The sequence below is a fragment of the Cherax quadricarinatus genome, chromosome 48, assembly GCF_038502225.1.
Source record: "Cherax quadricarinatus isolate ZL_2023a chromosome 48, ASM3850222v1, whole genome shotgun sequence".
Taxonomy (NCBI): domain Eukaryota; kingdom Metazoa; phylum Arthropoda; class Malacostraca; order Decapoda; family Parastacidae; genus Cherax; species Cherax quadricarinatus.
This window is the reverse complement of record NC_091339.1, coordinates 20091283-20115379: the sequence shown is the minus strand read 5'-3', so window position 1 is coordinate 20115379 and position 24097 is coordinate 20091283. Positions and strand designations below refer to the sequence as shown.

General features: G+C 43.7%; 1 protein-coding gene across 2 annotated transcripts in view; it reads left to right on the top strand.

Moving 5' to 3' along the window:
* Nucleotides 1-20583, top strand: part of LOC128696052 (uncharacterized) — a 310424-nt gene extending 289841 nt beyond the window's left edge. For both annotated transcript variants that reach the window (XM_053787055.2, XM_053787056.2), the window contains exon 3: nt 15352-20583. In XM_053787055.2, the coding sequence (XP_053643030.1) occupies nt 15352-16694 (1343 nt within the window). In that variant the 3' untranslated portion in view covers nt 16695-20583. The remainder of the gene's footprint in view (nt 1-15351) is intronic.
* Nucleotides 20584-24097: the final 3514 nt, after the last annotated feature.

The following is a 24097-nucleotide window of genomic DNA, read 5'->3' as shown; positions in this document are numbered from 1 at the left end:
CTGGTTGGGGTTGCTTGTTGTGTTGTTGGAGGCGCCAGTTGGGGAAGTGTCATGACTCTACCCCCCTCCTCCTTCTTCCTCAACACTCAAGCACAACCAGCAGACACCTAAGATCAAATTTCTTTAATACAGAAACGCTTCCAATACAAGAACGTAAGGATTGATGACCAGCGCAGCAAGCCTACTGGCCCATGCTATGCAGGTTAATCTTAAATCCATCCCAAAAGCTAACGAGGCTTTTAGCCTCAGTGATCCTATTAGTAACGTAAATAACGTTACACTCATCTACCAAACCTTTCCTACATCCTTTCTAAATATCAGTTTATCCAATTTTAATATAATGTTTCGTGTTCTTTCCTGGTTGGGTATCGTTATATCGTCGTGACCAGAAGCGCTGAGTCATAATACTGTGGTAATCGCCAATAACCTTGGTAATGGCGAGTCTGAACCTGACGCCCATTTTGTCTCACATAAGCTTCACCCCGGTTAAATAAGAAACAAGGATTTTTTTTTTTTAAAGTTTAATGCCTAGCATTTTCTTGATTCCACTTGGTCAAGTATTGTGTAATAATGTTGGTAGAATTACCGACAATATGTTGGGTAAAAGGACATGTGCAAATAATGCAACATTTTTATTGTGGCACGCTTCACTCTCCAGGAGTTTTCTCAAGCCGACTACTGGGGAGCGAAACGTCGTATCAGCTGCACATGTGTCCTTTTACCCAACATAGTATTGTGTAAGCTGCCAGTGCGTTATCTAGCGTGCACAACCCTCAGTCCACCTCATACCGGCAGTATATTTTTTTCAGTGTTTTAAACGGGGCATTTGTGTTAGTATATTCGTGATGATGAATGGTTATGAAAACCGACAAGTTGAAGAATTGAGACACTTATGCAACACATGGGAATCTTTATTGAAGAAACGTTTCGCCACACAGTGGCTTCATCAGTCCAATACAAAGTAGAAGTGTGATCCCGCCTCCTCCTGCTTCAACTCATCTCACCGCAGTATATAAGCCACCTCTCTGGCCCTGTGCTGCACTTCCTACAAGAGTGATGGACTGAACACATCGATTCCAGGTTGAGGGACTGATTACCTCAAACTTCTACTCTCCTTACCCACTTCTACTTTGTACTGGACTGATGAAGCCACTGTGTGGCGAAACGTTTCTTCAATAAAGATTCCCATGTGTTGCATAAGTGTCTCAATTCTTCATTCGTAAAGATATGTTTGAATATATAGGCTAGTTATCTTATCATTAGGTATCTCAGGGGAAATACAGTTAAAGTCATTTTCATTAATTCCACAGGACAACAATAAAGAAGCATTTCTTGGTGACAGCATTAGGGAATACATGATGTTTTCACCTTTGACCAAAAGCTTCGGCTGCGGGTCATCAAATGCCTAAGACCCGCGTCAGGAAACACTTGTCTTGTTTCCTGACAAACCTAACCTAACCTAACCTTCACTTTTGTCCACTTTAGAAGCAGTGCAGAAGGCATGGTGTAAAATATATCTTTACAAACAGAGTAATAGATGTCATAGAATATTAAATGTAATAGTGTAATAGCTGGAATGAGATGAAGAGGAAATAGTGTATTGCGATAAATTCGTGTAGTTGTACTCAGTTGAGTTTGCATGGGTCAGTTCATAGCCCCTGGCCCCAGTTCTTAACTCTGGGTGATTCCTGACCTCCACGGGCACAGCTGTCATCCACTGCAGGTGTGGCACATTATAGTGAGGAAACTGTTCCCTGTGTGTGTTGATTGGTTAATAAGGTTTGTGTCAGAGACGGTTAGCCAAGTGTCTCCATTCCTACAGATCATTATCACTTCCTCAGAATGGAGTTTGAGCTATGGTCTTCTCCAATAATTTTGTCGCTACTCATGACATTTGAAGTGTATTGGCACTTCACTTGACTATCCATGACACGAGGGTCATGGGTAGTCAAGGATATTTTAATCTCTAAAATAAGTATTAAAGTAAGCTTTCGGTGTATATACAAGGAGAGATATACACATCTCGATTTGTATATGCCTTGTCATCTGCTGTTCTGGAGTATTGGTAGCCTAGGACGTGACGAGAAGGGGAGAGAGGTGACTGGGGGGGGTGACAGGGGTGAAGGGTGGTGGGAGTGAAGTGATTGGGGGTGGGGGTTGACAGGGGTGAAGGGTGGCAGGGGGTAAGGTGACTCGGGGTGAGGGTTGACAGGGGTGAAGGGTGGCAGGGGGCAAGGTGACTCAGGGTGAGGGTTGACAGGGGTGAAGGGTGGCAGGGGGTGAGGTGAGATATAGGAAGGGGAAAATGGAAGATGGGGACTGATTAAAATGTGAGAGGAGAGAGAAGAGGCGAAAGGGGAAGGGGGTGATGTGGGGAAGAGAGGAAGGGGGACGGGAGAGGTAATGATGGGTATGCTGTTATACCATAAATTATAATCTGCAGTACCCCCAGGGGCAACGCCCAGGGGGTAGTCTGGAACATAGAGGGAGGGGAAGGGGAAAGAGAGGGGGGAGAAATAGGGGGAAGTAGAAAAGGATGAGAAAATATGATTCTGTAATCTCATCTATCTCTACCCACCAACCTTTAATCACCTACTTTTATCTGCAAAGTTTGAGCTACAGCTCTTGGACTCTTGCGGTTGATTGAGGTGAGTTATTGATACCATATATGGGTGCAACTTCCGATGTGTTGCGATCATTATTCACTTCTAGTGCTGTAAACAGTATATGATCAACCAGGCTGTGATGACTCTGTGGGCCAGCAATTTGTTTCCTTCCAATATTTTCAGGTAGTAACTTGAGAATGCCTCATGTGACCGTCTTCAAACCTTGAACGTTGGTGTATCTTTAAAGGAAGGGTCGAGGTGTGTAGGAGGGCCAGCAGCCAGCTAACATCAACAACCTGGTTTAACAGGCAGTGAACATATATGAGGTTCATTACGTAAGGTGCTGAGAGTATCTGTGTTGCCTGGTCCTGGCTCCTCCCTTGTTCTTCTTTGTTTTAAAGTATCGTGTATGTCGTGATTATGTCTTCTCTCTACGTTCTGAGGACTCTAGATCAAATTCCTAAATTATTTCTTTATTGTTTTTATGTTACTGTGGTAATGGTAATGGGGATTGTTTCATATATAGTGGTAGTGATAATGGCGGTGGTGGTAGCAGTGGTGGAGGTGATAGTAATGGTGGTGGTGACAGTAGTGGTGGTGATAGCAGTGGTGTTGGTGGTGGTGCACCTGGGACTCATTCCTTCACGTAGTCTATTACAAAACCTTGTATCCGCTAAAAAAAAAGAGAAAAGTTTTTGGCGTTTAATTCTTAAGAACTGGTGAAATGAAGCACCGAGTTGATGGTGTAGGTGTGTGAGACGTAGCCGGCCATGTTGACAACACCCGCATCTAATGACCAGCCCATGGTTCATGTAGCCAGGCGTAATGACCAGCCCATGATTCATGTAGCCAGGCGTAATGACCAGCCCATGATTCATGTAGCCAGGCGTAATGACCAGCCCATGATTCATGTAGCCAGGCGTAATGACCAGCCCATGGTTCATGTAGCCAGGCGTAATGACCAGCCCATGGTTCATGTAGCCAGGCGTAATGACCAGCCCATGGTTCATGTAGCCAGGCGTAATGACCAGCCCATGATTCATGTAGCCAGGCGTAATGACCAGCCCATGGTTCATGTAGCCAGGCGTAATGACCAGCCCATGGTTCATGTAGCCAGGCGTAATGACCAGCCCATGGTTCATGTAGCCAGGCGTAATGACCAGCCCATGGTTCATGTAGCCAGGCGTAATGACCAGCCCATGGTTCATGTAGCCAGGCGTAATGACCAGCCCATGATTCATGTAGCCAGGCGTAATGACCAGCCCATGGTTCATGTAGCCAGGCGTAATGACCAGCCCATGGTTCATGTAGCCAGGCGTAATGACCAGCCCATGGTTCATGTAGCCAGGCGTAATGACCAGCCCATGGTTCATGTAGCCAGGCGTAATGACCAGCCCATGGTTCATGTAGCCAGGCGTAATGACCAGCCCATGGTTCATGTAGCCAGGCGTAATGACTAGCCCATGGTTCATGTAGCCAGGCGTAATGACCAGCCCATGGTTCATGTAGCCAGGCGTAATGACTAGCCCATGATTCATGATGCGTGCCCTCTGTAACCAACATTCCTTCCATACATATAATAAGAATTCTGTCTCTCTCTCTCTCTCTCTCTCTCTCTCTATATATATATATATATATATATATATATATATATATATATATATATATATATATATATATATATATATATATATATATATATATGTCGTGCCGAATATGTAAAACTGGTCAATTAGCAAGAACTCATTTAAAATTAAGTCCTTTCTAAAATTTTCTCTTATACGTTTAAAGATATATTTTTTTCATTAATGTTGATGTAAAAATTTATAATTTTGCACCAAAAGGAACTAAGAAAACTTACCTATTATTATTATAAGAAGCGCAATTTATTTTAGCCTAACCCAACTAAATATATTTTAAATACGTTTACAATAATTTAATACTAAACAAACACAATCAAATATATTTTTTTCGTTAGGTTCAGAATGATTTTGGCGAAATTATTGCATTCACAAATTTTCACTTGTCCTATATGGCAAGATGAGCGTTGCTATTTAAGCCAAGATCGCAAGTTCTGCCTATTCGGCACGACATTATATATATATATATATATATATATATATATATATATATATATATATATATATATATATATATATATATGTGTGTGTGTGTGTGTGTATGTGTGTGTATGTGTGTGTGTGTGCGTGTATGTGTGTGTGTGTGTGTGTGTGTGTGTATGTGTGTGTGTGTGTGTGTGTGTGTGTGTGTGTGTGTGTGTGTGTGTGTGTGTGTGTGTGTGTCTGTGTGTGTGTGTGTGTGTGTAGGGCAACTGAGTCTATTATTCCTGTTCTCAAGTCAGTCCCACGATCGTCTTAGCTGCTGGGTTAACCCTGGCTCTATTTGCACGACTAAGAACACTCCTCTCCAGGGCTATTCTTCGTTTGTCCCGTCTTCCTTGCTCATCCCATTGGGATCTTACCAGTACTTTTTCGTTCGTTCGTACGGTCCTCTAGTGCAATATATGGAGTCCCTTAGCCTTCCAGGAAGAGTCTAGAGACTCTTCCTAGAATCCATGTGAGCACTAGTCTTTTCCTACCCACCCCATATATATATATATATATATATATATATATATATATATATATATATATATATATATATATATATATATATATATATATATATATATATATCCCTAGCCTAGTTCCTATACACGTAGCGCTCTTTGTTTTTTCTGTGGTTCAAGTATCGCCAGTAAAGTGACTGTTACACACAAACAAGCGTTGATTTTTTACATAATATTTTCCAGATTTCTATTTGTCAACTTCAGTCACATCCTCCTAACTGTTCGTCTTTCCAGAGAGTGCAGATTCACCACCTTCGGTCTGTCTTCGTAAGATAGATTTCCGATACAGGGAAGCAACTTCATCATCCTTCTGAATGAGTTTACCAGTGTGTTTGTGCCCTTTCTGTAAGGTGGAGACCAGAAGGGAGCAACAGCATCTAAATGAGGCCTTAAAAATAATACCCCTTGAAGTTAAAGTATAACATGAGGAAGTCTGTTATTTATGCTTCTTATCAAGACAGACAGACAGCTGTCTGCTGAGAGTAACTGTCTGTTACTGTCTCCAGTAGGAACTGTCATCTAATATCCAGAACTATAGAAGCATGATGAAAAGAAAGCAAAGCAGGAAGTGTTAGGAGGCGAGGTTGTTTATATCATGTGCTGGAGGTACCAGGTGAGAGAATGGTTAGAGCAGCGTCAGGTACCACGAGAGAGAGAGAGAGAGAGAGAGAGAGAGAGAGAGAGCAGCGTGCCCAGTAGCCTCAAACAAGGCTAATTACCAGAGTTACTCAACAGGTAATGAGCCTTATACATTCCTAGCCATTGTTTGGCCTGGCTAATATATTCCAAACTCACCCTCGTCACCCACCAGATGTGTTTTTATTTATTCTTTACCTCTTGCTCTCTTGTGACTTGTGTTTCGACCAATTTATTTCGCTCTCCGATGCTCGCTTGTTTTTGCTTTGATTCATTAAGAATCCAGGTATTTTTATTTTATTTTATTTCGTCTGTGGTAACGCCAGAGGCTCATAGTTTATGAAATAATGTATTTTTTTAGTGAAGCTCATTGACAACTATAGGGTTTGCCTTGACTCTCTGTTCATTTGCATCGTTGTAGCCTTCACCTTGGTGCGCCCTTCAGTTTGGCGCGCCCTTCGCTTTGGCGCGTCCTTCACCTTGGCGCGCCTTTCGCCTTGGCGCACCCTTCGCCTTGGCGCGCCCTTCGCTTTGGTGAGCATTTCACATTGGCGTTCCTACTGTCAGCAGCAGTGTATCATCTACCCAGGAGTCCAAAAGGCCTGTTATCCTGGGTGTAAAGGGAGCAAAATAAAAACAGCAGAAAAACTTTTGGCTTATATTATCCTTATAATATTATATTATATATATACACTATGTACAACAATAGGTATTACTGCACTCCACGGTAAGCAAGGCAGAATAGAAGCCACTAGAGAGCAGACCGTGCTTCAACCAGCTCTAGAATGGGAATGACAAGGGCAGACGGGTGAGCGGTACCCACATCACCTCTGCGAGTGCCAAAACCATCTTCTCATTGGCTGAAACCTGGGTACTGGTTGAAGGACGGGGCCCCATCGTCAACCCTTAGTCCCTGGTTCGCTGGTTGGGGGAGATAGCCTGTAAATGAGGGTGTGTACATGCGCCGAATAAATGTTACGTACTCTTTGCATGCCACAGTAGGACACTTGACATATCAGTTCGTAATGCTTGGTGTCAGCTGCAGCAGAGCAGTTACACAACGTAACATATGAAGAAGTTAACGATATCATCAAGGGAAGCCTGACCATAGTCCCCTGCCCATCCTGGAGGGTGCCACAACCCTGCCGACCACAGAGGGTGCCACAACCCTGCCTACCACAAAGGGTGCCACAACCCTGCCTACCACAGAGGGTGCCACAACCCTGCCTACCACAGAGGGTGCCACAATCCTGCCTATCACAGAGGGTGCCACAACCCTGCCTACCATAGAGTGCCACAACTGTGCTCACCCAAAGGTAGACAAAAACGTCCAGAAACACTATGCTATCCTGTGTGTGGGTTATTTGTGTATTAGACATGGTGTGGGACGTCCATGTTACCCTGGACAGATGATGTGGGATTACGCATACACAGTACAGCTGTTGACACGTATTTCCAAAAGTTGGTGGTGGTGGTGGTGCTACTACCTTCAGTGATCACGTGGTGGTGGTGGTGCTACCACCTTCAGTGATCAGGTGGTGGTGGTGGTGCTACCACCTTCAGTGATCACGTGGTGGTGGTGGTGCTACCACCTTTAGGGAATACTAAAAGTCCAATGGAAAAAAACACAGATTTTGGTCATTGTTACAACTTCATATTAATAGATTAGGAGACCCTTGACTCGCGAGCTAAAGTTCCTGAAAGACCTGGAGAGAAAACTCATTTGGAAAACCTGGGAACCTAGAGCAATCAGTTTCTTGTTGCAGTTCCTCAGTGTTGCGGTCCAGAGCGATAATGTCAGGTGAGTAAGGCATGCATGTAACACTTTGATATTCCGCAACACTCGACACTAAAGATAAACAGTGTTGTCACATGCTTCTTATTTATCAAATTGTTACTTTTGCATAGCATTTCTGTAATGCATGTTGCAACTTAAATGTGATTTACCTCTGGGGAGTTGCACAAAGCTCAGGCAGCAGAAATATTCCTTCATCGTTGTGATTCTATTTCAGACTCATCAACACTGTTTAATAGAATAACTTTTGTGACGGCGGGGGATTGAACACTTCAATTTCCAGTATATTAATCACCCGAAGAAGCCTGCTGTACGGGTGAAACGCTTTGGAAATAAAGCTAGGAAAGTTGCTCGTGGTCTTATTCAAAGACAAGTAAATCGATGATCGCCGGAGCTGTCAACACTGTCAACTGATAGTCAACTGTTGATACCTCGTCTCTCACCCCCGACCAACACACACACATATACAAGTATCTCAGACTGTCAATACTCTACCTCGGCACACATCAGGGGCGGCTCCAGAAATTTTAATATACAAAGGGCTTAGGGGTGGAAGAGGAGCTCAGGGACTTCTCTTTAATTAAGCACTATTATTATTATTATTATTATTATTATTATTATTATTATTATTATTATTATTATTATTATTATTTGAAGGCTTTGGGGGCTCATGAATTTTTTTTGGGGGGGGAGGGCCCTCAGCCCTCCTGATATCACAACTGAAAAAGACATTATAGAAGTATAACGATATATTAATCTTTACATAACCAGTAATTCTATGGAATAAAGCACTTCTGATTGACCAGATGTTAACCTTCCCTTGATGACAGTTATGTCATGACTCACACCTACCACAACTAGCAAGACAACACATGGCATTTATTACAAACACTGATTTCTTATTACAACATCTCTACACTAGTTTGGTAGGAGGCCGCAACAGCAGTGCTGAAGAAAGGACATAGGGTGCAAAACAAAGTATTATTAGGACAACGTTTCGCTCTGCGTTTGAGTTTAATATCATTGTTTTACTCTACACAGAGCAAAACGTCCTCTCTCCTCCTCCCCAACAAAAAAAATTTATTCAGCGTATTAATATTAATAGAACATATTTTGAATGTAACTTGGCAGTGTTATTGCACAAGAAGTGACCAGTTAGTTGGTGCACGAGACAGTTCAGCGGTAGTGCAGCACGTTAGAAGTTTCAACCATAATTTTAACTGAGTGCTTGTGTGGTATAGAGAAGAGGCTGGCTATGATGGCGTCACACTGTACCATCTCGTAAATCCACTGGAGACCAGACACAATTTCTACCCCCGCCCTAAGCTCATTACTTCCCTGCCCACCCTCAGGGAGTGTGACCTGCTTCTTGTAGAAATAATTTCATCTCCTGATGCTTTTTTTTGGTACAAGTTAGTTCTGACGAGGACCCCGAATTAAGAACCAAATCTACAGTATTGATCTTTTTCTACGTGTGGATTTGTTTCTTCCAGCGAGTAGACGGAGGAACAATGTATTTTTGAAGGCATTTCACATGTCTGCTCTTTACGTCATTCGTTTGCTGCCCGAGCGTCGGGTCATTGACGTTTGGTAACGTTTTATTTTTGTCTTATAAAAAGTGAGTACTATGTGGGCAGTGGAGCGTTCAAGAGACAGAGTAACTACGTTATTCAGATGCTCTCCTTCTGTGTGTGTGTGTGTGTGTGTGTGTGTGTGTGTGTGTGTGTGTGTGTGTGTGTGTGTGTGTGTGTTTTAATGGTGCTCATACAGATTCTAGTATCGTCCACAACGGACGATACAGTGTTGTGATTTATGTCTGTGTTACCTACGAGAAGGAGAGAGAGAAAGAGAAGTGTGAGTACTGTGTCTTGAGGTTGTGGTGAGAACTGTCTTGAGGTTGTGGTGAGTACTGTGTCTTGAGGTTGTGGTGAGTACTGTGTCTTGAGGTTGTGGTGAGAACTGTCTTGAGGTTGTGGTGAGTACTGTGTCTTCAGGTTGTGGTGAGAACTGTCTTGAGGTTGTGGTGAGTACTGTGTCTTCAGGTTGTGGTGAGAACTGTCTTGAGGTTGTGGTGAGTACTGTGTCTTGAGGTTGTGGTAAGTACTGTGTCTTGAGGTTGTGACGAGAACTGTCTTGAGGTTGTGGTAAGTACTGTGTCTTGAGGTTGTGGTAAGTACTGTGTCTTGAGGTTGTGGTGAGTACTGTGTCTTCAGGTTGTGGTGAGAACTGTCTTGAGGTTGTGGTGAGTACTGTGTCTTCAGGTTGTGGTGAGAACTGTCTTGAGGTTGTGGTGAGTACTGTGTCTTGAGGTTGTGGTAAGTACTGTGTCTTGAGGTTGTGACGAGAACTGTCTTGAGGTTGTGGTAAGTACTGTGTCTTGAGGTTGTGGTAAGTACTGTGTCTTGAGGTTGTGGTGAGTACTGTGTCTTGAGGTTGTGGTAAGTACTGTGTCTTGAGGTTGTGGTAAGTACTGTGTCTTGAGGTTGTGGTAAGTACTGTGTCTTGAGGTTGTGGTAAGTACTGTGTCTTGAGGTTGTGACGAGAACTGTCTTGAGGTTGTGACGAGAACTGTGTCTTGAGGTTGTGGTGAATACTGTGTCTTGAGGTTGTGGTAAATACTGTGTGGGAGATAGTATTGAAAATAATGTTGAAGATAGCGTTGGTGACAGTGTTGGAGATAATGTTGAAGATGGTGTTGGTTACATTGTTGGAGATAGTGTTGAAGACAGTAGTAGAGATAATAATGGTGATAGTGTTGGTGATATTGCTGGTTACAGTGTTGGAGATAGTGTTGAAGATGGTGACAGTGTTGAAGATGGTGACAGTGTTGAAGATAGTGTTGGTGAGAGTGTTAGTGTCAGCTTTCATGGCCACAGGTTGTATGTTTTCCCTGTGTTTATGCTTCCACTTTCCTCCTCCTCCTCCTCCTTTTCCTTCTCCTCCTCCTCCTCCTCCTCCTCCTTCTCCTCCTCCTCCTCTCCTTTCTTGGTCTTCCTCCCGTCTCTCCTCTTCCTCCCTTCCCCCATTATTCCTTTCCCTCCCCCCCTTCGCCATATTATTCACCGTGGCTAAATTCATTATTTTTGCCGTCGTAGTTTCATGAATTGCGTCCAGTTTTTACGTGGTTGTTCATCTCTGTCACTGTACTCACTTATCCTGTTCTTTGTCACCCACTATGAGGCTCACTCTCACTCTGTGTGGGCGGTGTGGGCGTGTGGGTGGTGTTGTGTTGTGGCGTTTGTGGAGATGACATGTTCTTCAGCACTGCAGTTTTCTTGAGAGTTGTGGGGGCTAATATATATATATATATATATATATATATATATATATATATATATATATATATATATATATATATATATATATATATATATTAATGTACTAAATGTAAGTACAATATTGTTGTGTACATTAAGTTTATTTAATATTGTTGTGACCGGTGGCGTGAACCTGTAACTCTGTTTCCGTAACGTTGTTCCCGCTATTGTCATAATGTGTAAGTTATCCTGTGTAATGTGTTCTGATATTTTACACATGCGATTTTGAAGAGCATCAGATCCCTCTTCAACCTCCTACAAACTTCTTTTATCTTACTAAACTCTGTTTTTCTCTCCCGTGCTGCTGTAGGATCAGTGAACAGGTAGGAGTAAGTCGGGTACCCCATCCTTTGTGCTTTAGGATCACCACAGAGTACAGTAGGATTATGTGAGCAAACGGTTGAGAAAACCCACAAGTTGATAAATGAGAAACTTGTGAAACATTTGCGTATCTTTATTCTGGAATAAAGACACCCAAATTTTGCAGAGTAGGATAATACCATATTGTGATCATGACATGTCATGACCATACCAATAGTGATATCCTGCCATAGTCATAACCTACCATGACCATACCATATCATGATAAAGTCCTGTACCAGGTTATATTTAGTGCAGTATCTAAATATCTCTAATATATGTTTATATTTTTTGTGATTAAGGTAATCTTGTAGTAGTAATGTGGTGGGCGTGTGACTGTGGTTGTGGTGGGGGTGTTGGTGATAGTTGTGGTGGTGGCTAGTGTAGTGGTGGTGGTGGTTAGTTAAAGCCACACCAGACGAGTCTGGTCCAGGGCCGGGCACTGGGACTAGGAAAACTCCGAGAATTCATCAGAGGTATATCAAAGGTATAGTGTAAAGGTCATCACACCCACATTATCACCTATTCTCCCTTCCTCCCCGCCATACTGGTTTAAGTAGGGGTGTAGGAGGGAAGGAGGGGCTGGTAGGGAGTAAGGGGAACATAGGGATATAGAGGAAAAGATGAGGAAAGGAATGAGAGAAAGTAGGGACGGTAGGAATAGAAAAGAGGTGAAATGGTCACTTAGGGCCAACCTGGGGTGGACCCCTGCAGGTGTGGGAGGTTAATGAAGGGTACTGGAGCACAGGAAGGGCAAGTGAGCAGTAGGGGTATGGATGAGAGGGAAGAGGTTGGAGTTTTAGGAGTAGGAAGTGACTGAGGAAGAAGGGGGTGGGGAATGAGGGAGGGAAGAAGCTGGAGGAATATTAAAATGGTATAAAATACCAACAGGTTGTTAGGTAAGACACATATGCAACAGTTAGGTATCTTTATTACGAAACGTTTCGCCTACACAGTAGGCTTCTTCAGTCGAGTACAGAAAAGTTAATAGAAGCAAAAGAGACTTGAAGACGATGTAATCAGTCCATCACCCTTAAAGTTTTGAGGTGGTCAGTCCCTCAGTCTGGAGAAGAGCATTGTTCCATAGTCTGAAACAATATGGAGTTGAAGTGACAGGATGGAGCCTTACATAGCGCCAGGAGGTGAGACGTAGGTCAGTTTGGGAGGTCAGGTCCCTCTCAAATCCAGCCGTTATCACTAGTAGAGGTTGTCGAAGTTGATTTCAGGTCTGTACCAAGATACCCTTGTGTTGCAGTGTCTGACAGATTGAACATTAAAATGGTATAAAATACCGACAGGTTGTTAGGTAAGACACATATGCAACATAAGGCACCATCCTGTCACTTCAACTCCATATTGTTTCAGACTACGGAACAATGCTCTTCTCCAGACTGAGGGACTGACCACCTCAAAACTTTAAGGGTGATGGACTGATTACATCGTCTTCAAGTCTCTTATGCTTCTATCAACTTTTCTGTACTCGACTAAAGAAGCCTACTGTGTAGGCGAAACGTTTCGTAATAAAGATACCTAACTGTTGCATATGTGTCTTACCTAACACTCACTAGTAGAAGTTGTCCAAGTTGATTTCTGGTCTGTACCAAGATACCATTGTGTTGCATTGTCTGACAGAGTGAATATTAAAATGGTATAAAATACCGACAGGTTGTTAGGTAAGACACATATACTAGTTGAGAATGGCTGGATTTGAGAGGGACCCGACCTCCCAACGACTACATTCTTACCTCTACTAGTGGCCTACATTTCGCCTCCTGACGGTATATAAGGCTCCAGCCTGTCACTTCAACTCCATATTGTTTCAGACTATGGAACAATACTCTTCTCCAGACTGAGGGACTGACCACCTCAAAACTTCAAGGGTGATGGACTGATTACATCGTCTTCAAGTCTCTTCTGCTTCTATCAACTTTTCTGTACTCGACTGAAGAAGCCTACTGTGTAGGCGAAACGTTTCGAAATAAAGATACCTAACTGTTGCATATGTGTCTTACCTAACACTCACTAGTAGAAGTTGTCCAAGTTGATTTCTGGTCTGTACCAAGATACCATTGTGTTGCATTGTCTGACAGAGTGAATATTAAAATGGTATAAAATACCGACAGGTTGTTAGGTAAGACACATATACTAGTTGAGAATGGCTGGATTTGAGAGGGACCCGACCTCCCAACGACTACATTCTTACCTCTACTAGTGGCCTACATTTCGCCTCCTGACGGTATATAAGGCTCCAGCCTGTCACTTCAACTCCATATTGTTTCAGACTATGGAACAATACTCTTCTCCAGACTGAGGGACTGACCACCTCAAAACTTCAAGGGTGATGGACTGATTACATCGTCTTCAAGTCTCTTCTGCTTCTATCAACTTTTCTGTACTCGACTGAAGAAGCCTACTGTGTAGGCGAAACGTTTCGAAATAAAGATACCTAACTGTTGCATATGTGTCTTACCTAACAAGCTGGAGGAAGATCGAAACGTGGACTAGGAAACGTGAGGATGTGCTGGAGAAGCCATCCTTCCTTGCTTCCTGCTCTCAGACTAACCTTCTTAGCTGATTAGTAAGTTTATTTAGGCAAAGGTACACATAAGTACTATTATCATAAATAGGGTAAATTGTACATGTATGGTATACAGTACCGACAAGATGAAGAATTAGCCATGTGCAACATCTGGGTATCTTTATTGTGGACGTTTCACTGTCCAGTGGCTTTATCAATACAAATTCAGGAACACAGTTAGAAGACAGTAGAACTATATACAAAAGATGAGGTAATCAGACCCTTAGTGAAGAGCACCGTAGTCTTGAAGAGTCTGAAGCACAGGCATGAAGACTGGCACTTATATACTAGCGTCAGGGGAGGGACGTGTCGCCAGCCACTGGCTTCTTGAGTCCAATGCAGACAAAGTTGGAAGGTGAAGAGGAGTTTGAGGTAATCAGGCTAGAGGACAAAACTAGTTTAGTTGTAGAGTTGTGGACGAGTGGAACTACTAGAGAGCGTCACTGAAACCAGAATATTGGATAATTTTAAAAATAAGTTGGAGAAGTACATGAGTGGGTGTGAGTCGGACTTACCTAGCATAGTCCAGTAGGCTTATTCCAGTGTTCTTCCTTTCTTATATTCCTGTGTTCATTACCATTACTTTACATAACTACCTCTCAGATTGGTAGGGAAACTAGACAATGTTTTGACCCGTGTTGAACCAGTGTCATGTCGCCACTGATAATGGTCACCGGTGGACCGAAACGTCAAGTTTCAACTCAAATTTACGTGTTAATTTGAATCGGGTGTAACGACAGTGTGAATTTGATAATGTTATACAGTACCAAGTTGATCAAGAAGACACATGTGCAACAATTAGGTATCTTTATTCCAAAACATTTGACTGAAGAAGGCTCCTGTGTAGGCTCAACATTTCGCAATGAAGATACCTAACTGTTGCACATGTGTCTTTCTTACTAGCGACTGGAATGAAGTTTCAATCAGGTTAGAGTTTTAGCTAAACATATGAGAGGGTTTTTTTCTGTGTATTGTGTCTTGGTGTGTACGTGGTATGTGTGTGTGTGTGTGTGTGTGTGTGTGTGTGTGTGTGTGTGTGTGTGTGTGTGTGTGTGTGTGTGTGTGTTCCTGTACTTGTATTTGTGGGTAGGTCTAGTCACAGTAGTGTGACTCTGTACGTGTACGGGTACTTGTGGGTTAGTCTGGTGACAGTGGTATGATTGTGTACGTGTACTTGTACTTGTGGGTAGGTCTGGTCACAGTGGTATGATTGTGTACGTGTACTTGTACTTGTGGGTAGGTCTGGTCACAGTGGTATGATTGTGTACGTGTACTTGTACTTGTGGGTAGGTCTGGTCACAGTGGTATGATTGTGTACGTGTACTTGTGGGTAGGTCTGGTCACAGTGGTATGATTGTGTACTTGTGGGTTAGTCTAGTCACAGTGTTGTGACGATCATGTAGACTAACATTATTTTTAATCGTCCACAGGGATGACGGCGGGAGTGACAGTCTGCTACTCAGCCAGTGACGGAGTCGGGGGGAGCAGCGTGCCCCTGTGCCCCCTCGGCTGCGCCCCCCGGGTCCCGCAGCCCCCGCAGGTCGTGGCGCGGTGTGTCTTGGCCGTCCTCGACGACCTCCAGTGCCGCTCCGTCGGCCGACGTCGCTCCCTAGACGGCCACAGCCTCTGCAACGACGCGCGTGAGGTCTTCTTGGCCTCGCGTCTCCCCCTCCACGAGCTCCGACGTCACCAGCCTCTCGACGACACCACCTCCGAGTCCTCCTACGACAGCGCCCCCGACTACCACCTCTACGAGGAAATTGTCTACGAGGCCACTACTTCCTCGCCTAGATCTCTCGAAGCTGTTCCTCCACCTCTGCCTGCCAGGCCGCCTCATCTCTTCCGAAGCACGACTTCACAGCAGACTCAAGAGCCACAGCTACAGGCACAGCAACAGCAGCAGTCACAGCATCTACTGCAGCAGCAGTCACAACTGCGACAACAGCAATCCCGACCCCATCAGCCCTTGCCCGCACACTGGCACCAAGCATCAGAAGTACAAATACAACACAAACAAACAGCTCATCACGGTCGAACTGCCGAGAAGCCAGCAGACAAATCTCAGACACCTCCCCCGCCACAACAACCCTCACAACCGCAACAAAATCAGTGTCGCACCAAGCCACCACCACCTCCTAAGCCGCCAAAGCCGCAGCGGACATGTCAGTCGCCTGGGAACAAGCCAGTATCAACAGCAGCAGCAGCAGCAACAACAAGCGCTCCCTCAACCCATCTAATCAGCTCCAACACTAATCCTAAGAGTTCTTCTCCAGCAGTGGCACCACTGTCTCAGTGCGGCTCATTGCAGCCGTTACAGCAGCAACAACAGTTGCTGCAAAAGCAGCAGCAACAACAGCAGCAGCAACAACAACAGCAGAAACAACAGCAACAGCTACAACAACAGCAGCTGCAACTACAACAACAACAGCAGCAGCTACAACAACAGCAGCAGCTACAACAACAGCAGCAGCAACAACAGCAGCAGCAACAACAGCAGCAGCAGAAGCAACAGTTACAGCAACAGCAGCAGAAGGAAGAGGCTTCTGTGACACTCAAACCCACCACCAATAAACCAAAGCAACGCAACAACCTCTACTCCATCTTCAGAGACCGTGATCACCGACGCTGTCTCTCCGCCTCCCTGCAACAGGAATATCAACAGGACTTGCTTCCGGACAAGAAGCCAGCAGGAACAGCAACGGTTAGCAGCTGCGCCTCACTTGCTGGCACTGAAGATGACTACGGGTTCAAAGTGGTTCCGCATGTGGTGTAAAAAATACGAGGTTTCATGATAAATGCAAAACAGCGACGCGTCCTTGTGGCTTTTGATGCTGCCTTGGGAGGGTAAAACGTAGGTTAATACCTGTTTTTGCCCTAGTCAGGTCCAACTTTAAGATGGTTCCTGACTGTGTGTCTGAGAAATCCACGTGTTCGTGGATACTCGTAAGAATGCTTCAGGATTGAAGATGACGAGGAGAAAGGGAAGACTCACTTCTGTGGCCACTTACGGTGGAATCACCCTTTTCCAGGGATCACGAAGGCCTACACGTGTGCCCAAAGGCCTGGCAAACTTTTTCAAAGGCCTGGAAGGCCCTACACTTATGTTCGAAGGTCTTACACCCTTTTCCGGAGGTCTGGAAGGTCATTTGTGCCCAGGGGCTCGGACGCTGCTTTAGAGGCCCGAACACTGCTTCAAGGGGGGGTCCAAACACTGCTTCAGGGGCCCAAACACTGCTTCAGGGGCCCGGTCACTGCTTCAGGGGCCCGGACACTGCTCTCCCCATCACCAAGGTGCTTCATATCGCTCGTTAACTGCAGAGATATATCTCATAAATGCAGTAACAGAAAATGCCTTTTGTACAGAAGTGAAAAAAAGGTCAATAAATGTGTGTAGTTATGCTGATAGATTAAGAACAAAAAGGCACAATACCGTGACTGGAACAATACACAAATAACCCGCACTTATGAGACAGGAGCCCATGACGACGCATCAGTCCGACTTGGACCATTTACAGAGTTACTCCAAGTCGGACCGAAGCGTCGTCGTGGGCTCCTCTCTCCTATGTGTGGTTGTTTGTGTACTGTGTGCTGATATATTCTGAAGAGCCGACGTAATAATAAATTAAGAAAGAGAAATGAGACACCTAGTGTCGTTAGACATTTGTTTAAAGTTCATGTTAAAACTACGAAGAACTTGTGTAACAGTTATTCATTGTTATTCATTGAATAACACTGTTTTCTTCAAACTCCGTCTCTTGTATTTTATTTGTTAGAAAATGCTGAATAAATTTAAGCATTATACACATAGTACTACAAATGTGCAACGTATTTGCCTATTGAACGAAAAAGAGAATATCTATACAATATATGAGATGATGTGGAAGCGAAGAACAGCACGACAGGTGCTGAGAAGAGCACAAGTGCTAAAAACAGCACGACAGTTGCTAAGAGCAGCACGACAGGTGCTAAGAGCAGCACGACAGGTGCTAAGAGCAGCACGGCAAGTGCTAAGAACAGCACGACAGATGCTAAGAGCAACACAAGTGCTGCTTTCAACTCCCACTTCTCAGTAGACACCCACACGTCTCAAGATCAACAAGACACTTGGCGGCTGACTCAAACTGGACTTCAGGTTATTACTCAGGTTTATTAAATGCCCACAATAAAGGGCTGTCGTGTGTAAATAATAGTAATAATATAATAATTATAATAATAATAATAGTTATGGCGATATAAGTCAATGACAAACCTGGGAGTTTAGCGGCCGTGCCAGTGTTGTGTATCTTTTAAGACGACTCTAGCCACGACTGTGCATCAACTGAGTGCCAGTGTTGTGTCTTTTAAGACGACTCCAGCCATGATCCTGCATCAACTGAGTGCCAGTGTTGTGTATTTACTCTTAAGACGACTTAAACCACGACCCTGCATCAGCTGAATGCCAGTGTTGTGTATCTTTTAAGACGACTCCAGCCACGACCCTGCATCAACTGAATCTGCGTTGCCTTTGTAGAAAACTCAAATTTAACTTAACACGGCGGTCAAGGCGAGGCGAGAACTACAAATACGGAACACAGCTTCTGAACGCGTGACTTGTGAACCGCCGTGTGTGTGTGTGTTTGTGTGTATGTATGTGTGTGTGGTGTGTTTGTATAACCTGTTACCAAACTCGGAGAAGGAGAGTAAACACGGGCCTGTGGTTCTAGTGGCAAGCCACATGTAGTCTGGTTCCTTCGCTCCTTCACATGAGCTGTAAGAACGGCTCCAGCCTTACACTCATCTCTGTGTAATTACGTGTAACACCTTTCTGATTTTTTTTTCTGTGTGACAGTTACCCTTTAAAGTCGGTATGTGATTAATTACGAAACAAAGAATAGAATCGCTTCTGGGCCTGAGTCTCGCCTCTAATGGAATATGAAGCAAGCACCTTGCTCTGCTGCTTTTTCCAAATGTGCGTGTGCGTTACACCTCCCACACTCAGTGTTCCTAAATGACCAAACCCGGCGCAGGCACAGACCAGGAGCAGCAACACCACCCTTATCCGTACCATGATTCCCACACCTCAGACATCAGCACCACAGAGAACTCCATCAGCAACAATGCTACCAGCGTTGCTACCACCTACCATCCACCACTAGCAGCGGTGCTACGACTGGCCAAACATCATATGGTCTTTGTTGACGCTACGTACGTCTTTTGTTTATACCGTGTTCACGGTGTTTACATAGTGTAAACACAGATATTTACTTTATGTACGCCATCACGCCTCACCGAGGCCCTTGCCACCTGTCATCACTCACTGTAACAGGGTGTAGCACCCAGCCTAGATGTATTCTGCCTCACTGTGTTCTACAGTTCTGGCTGTATCCTCCCAGCCTTCACCTAGTTGCAATACTGGTGTTGCAATTTTAAGGTGTTTCAAATAATGTTACCTGATGTACACACGTGTCTCTGACAATGTGTACACATACACAATGCACACACATCTCAGTCAGCGTACACACATGTTAGAGAGTATATATTTTACAAACTGTGTGCACATCTCATTGTACATGCACATCTCAGCAGACATATATCTCAGTACACACATCTTACAACATGTGCATGCATCTCGGTGTACACGTTTCGGTATACACACATCCTGGTGTACATATTCCAACGAACGCACGTATGAAACGTACGCACATCACAAATCAGACACTGGGCACATCTTGGATAATGTACACACACATTTCACTGTGCATACATATCAAACAATGTACATATCTCAGACAGTGTACACACATACAGTGCAGCGTTACCAGACTTCAAGGTTCATCAGTGTTGCCAAACTAGCAATAAACAAGAACTACAAGACTAAAAATGTTGATGAATTAGACACATGTACAACACTTGGGTATCAAAGAAGAATGGTGAAGATTTTCACCATTCTTCTTTGTTGAGGACTGATGAAGCTACTGTGTGGCCAAACGTTTCCTCAGTAAAGATAATCAAGTGTTGCCCATGTGTCTAATTCATCAACTTGTCAGTTCTCTGAACCATTTATCTACAAGACTAAAAATATGCTCACTGTTGCCTGAATATTACATCTGTATATCACTTTTGATAGACTAAAACATCTGTATATCTGTTGATAGACTAAACCACCTGTATATCACTGTTGATAGACTAAACCACCTGTATATCACTGCTGATAGACTAAACCACCTGTATATCACTGTTGATAGACTAAACCACCTGTATATCACTGTTGATAGACTAAAACACCTGTATATCACTGTTGATAGACTAAAACACCTGTATATCACTGCTGATAGACTAAACCACCTGTATATCACTGTTGATAGACTAAACCACCTGTATATCACTGTTGATAGACTAAAACACCTGTATATCACTGCTGATAGACTAAACCACCTGTATATCACTGTTGATAGACTAAACCACCTGTATATCACTGTTGATAGACTAAACCACCTGTATATCACTGTTGATAGACTAAACCACCTGTATATCTGCTGATAGACTAAAACACCTGTATATCACTGTTGATAGACTAAACCACCTGTATATCTGCTGATAGACTAAAACACCTGTATATCACTGTTGATAGACTAAACCACCTGTATATCTGCTGATAGACTAAAACACCTGTATATCACTGTTGATAGACTAAAACATCCATCTGTCAAGTATTTCCAATAAGGTAAACGAGACACCAGATACAGTAGTGGCAAACCTAGGCTCTTGGACCGTAGATTATTAATTTGCTTATACCTGCTACTCCATACAGGGCAGCATATTTGTACAGAACCTGGGATAACCCAAAAAAATCAGAGTGACTTTTTTCCATTGGGGTCCTTTTGTTACCTTATCAATAATATTACAGTAATATAAAAATTAAATTGTGGCAGATAAGAAATTATATAAAAATGACACATAAAACAAATTATATAAAATATTGAATAAAGGATGATAAAGATAGACTAAGTAGATCACAAGAATTATGACAGTATCAAAAATATGTAAATTATAATAGAGTTCACTCTGAAAATTAATTATCACTGTTGGAATACAACGAAAAATAGAAGACAATGCATATATATTATAAATTAATAAACATCTCAAGGAAAGCATTTATTGGCCTAATAGCTGTATAGCCCTTGTGGCTTAGCGCTTCTTTTTGATTATAATAATAATAATAAAATAATAATTGGCCTAATAACAGATGTTGCTAGGGACTTGCTCCTCCTTGGTGGGACAGTCAGACAGCCATTGCAAATAGCACTAAGTTGTGCCAGGAGTTGCTGTTTACAGGGCCATCGCTGACTTCAGAAAGTCAGCGGATTTGCTAGCAGCTTGAGGGAGAGCTACTTCGGGGATGTGTCAGCGTCCTGGTGGACGTTAATTTGATTCCGTATTGTAGGTCCTCTGTAGAGGTGAAGTCGTGGTAGCTGTCAGCTCTGTCTGCAGGGAGGGGCTGTTGGTTGTACCCACTTGGAACTCTCTGGGAGCTTAGATATCCATTATGTGCACGGATGTTGAGATTTGAGGGATTGAGTGAACACTCCCTGTGGCACACCTGACAGTTGCCTCGTGGTCGAATTCCACGGCGTTGGCTCTGTCGTGGAAGTTCCCGAGAGCCCGGGATATCTTGTGACACTGCTGATATCATGGGCATGGTAGGGCGCCAACGTGGTGGGGCTTGATGGGCTAGAAGGGAAAAAAGTACCCTGTACATTTGGGATGTCGCTGGGATTTGGGTGGGTGAGGCGGGGGAGTTGAATGGTGGAGGCGCAGGTAGTTTGGTGGAGGAACCCCGGGGTGAGGGGTTATGGGAGGCGCGGGAGGGTCACTGTACACTACATATGGGGCAAGCCCGGGGAGAGGGGCAGTCACTGTATACTACACAGGGGTTGTACACTGTTGATCACACTGTCTTGTTTACAATAAACACAACATTTATTTGTTTCCCCATGCACATCATGAAAGATGTGGGTATGTGACAGCTTAAAACCAGTGTTCCCTCATTTTCACCTACACACCCTGCCTCTTTCCCCTCCCCAGTGACATGGAGGAGACACTGACTGGTCCCGACCTTGTTACTCTTAACACCATATGCCTCTAATTATTCCATGCATCGACACATATTCATTAAGTTAACTGGGAGCATGGCGCCTGTGCTGGAGGTAGATGTGTTTATGGAGGCCTTTCGAGGTTTGTATGTACGTTATCCTTGAAAATCCCACAGCTAGCCCGCCACACGCCCTTCCACACCGGCCATCCTCACTGAGATCCCAGCCATCCTCATCCATCAATGACAGATCTTTGAAGAATCCCTTTAGGTACCGTCTGGGAATGAAGCCAATATTGACTCTTAAAGCAATCCAAATTCTCTAGCAGTAGATACACATAATCCAGGTAACTTATATGAATGATAGCTCTTGAGGAGTTATGTAGTGTCACTCCACCCATTTTATCTTTCAGCTGAATCCAATTTACTCTTGTGAGGGGCACTGCTGTAGCACCAGGGTATCCTGACCCAGTGACTGAGCAGATGTCGTTTATCTCTCTCACTATTGGCATCCTTTCCCTATCATTAAGGAGTGTCAGCTCTGGATGCTTGTGCAATGCCTTCAACATACCTTAGGCATTTGAATTGTTGATAGACATTTTCAACTTCAGGGAAGCAGGTATACAACGGCAAAACAACATTTCCCAAAAGGTTTATTTTCCAATTATCAAATGCAGTTACCTTCCTCGAACATGGTTCAATGTGCCCTTTTACTGCTTCTACCCAGTCTCTGGATAATGTCGAGATTGACGCCCCACTGTCAATCTCAAAATGCACCCTTTTATTGTTAATGATAAACCCATATTGTTCTGCCTTCATGGAAAACACTATCCTCTATGGCATATAAACTCGTCACTCCCTCGTCTGCTGAACTATTTTCTCCATCAAGCACCTTAACTGTCTTTGTTCTAAGATTATGCAGCGCCTGTGGGGGATGGGGGATGTGGAAGATATTCAGGCTTAATTCAGAGAACCGGGACACAGATCGAATTCCCTAGATCAGGAGACCCTCACGAACATCAAAGAACCTTCCTTGAGGGGTTGTTCTAGGATATCGTGGTGACTTTTGCTGTGAATCAAACCACGGACACAGCTGTGAAGCGAGAGCTTTGCTTACCCTTGGTGCCTTGGGAAGATGATCCAGGGACCTCAAAGGAGATAAGTCACACTGGTTTTCTTAAGTTATCTTGGATTATTAACCCTCTGGGGTTAATGATCCATAGACAGCTTCTCTGTCTTTCTTCTTCACCCTTTTTTTCTGTTTTTATTTTCTCCGATCTCTACAGCTCCTTTTAATATTTACTAATTACTATTATTATTATTACCACAGCAAGTGATATACATTCTGTAACCTGATTTACATACCTGATATTGATTTACATAACTGATGGTGATTTATAAAACTGAACCATCAGGCTGGAATGCGAATCCAACTCTCTCTACCAGACAAGTTGATGCGTCGCCCCACTTTAATATGATCACATCTCCTCTCAGAGGCTACAACTTGTGACACTTCAACACTCTTCCACTCATAAAAATCTAAAGTAGACCAGCCGGTTACCTCTTCAGTTTTTGTTTACCTTTTTTTTTTCCTTTTTTTTTCTTATTATGGCAGGCGAGGGAGGTGTAGGTGTGTGTGTGTGTGTGTCTCTCTCTTAGACAGATTACCCGGGTCGCCTTCACTGTTGTCCCCTGCACATAATGAACTGTCAGGTAGGCTACTTGCAAGTCTAAACTGCGGCCGAGCCTGTTGTCCACCGGCTTGATGGTGCCGTTTAAGGAGGGAGGGAAGGGGAGTCCTCTACAAGTGACAGTGCGGCACTGCCCACTCCACCATTAATAATGCATCGACACGAGCCTTTGATGAATTGCTCTTATGGCCCGGAATGTTGTCTTCTGTAGCGATGCTTCCTCCATCTGATTCATAAGCACCACGTGGAATTTTGTTACGTCCCTAGAAGTTTTCATTCTCTTACCTTCCTAAATGAAATATTCCAACACCCGGGCGCTAGAATACTTGAGCGCCTGGCTAACTCCACTTACTTGGAAGTCTGAACAAATAACTTAGGTGTTAAACTCAACAACTTGAAGTGAAGGCCACACAC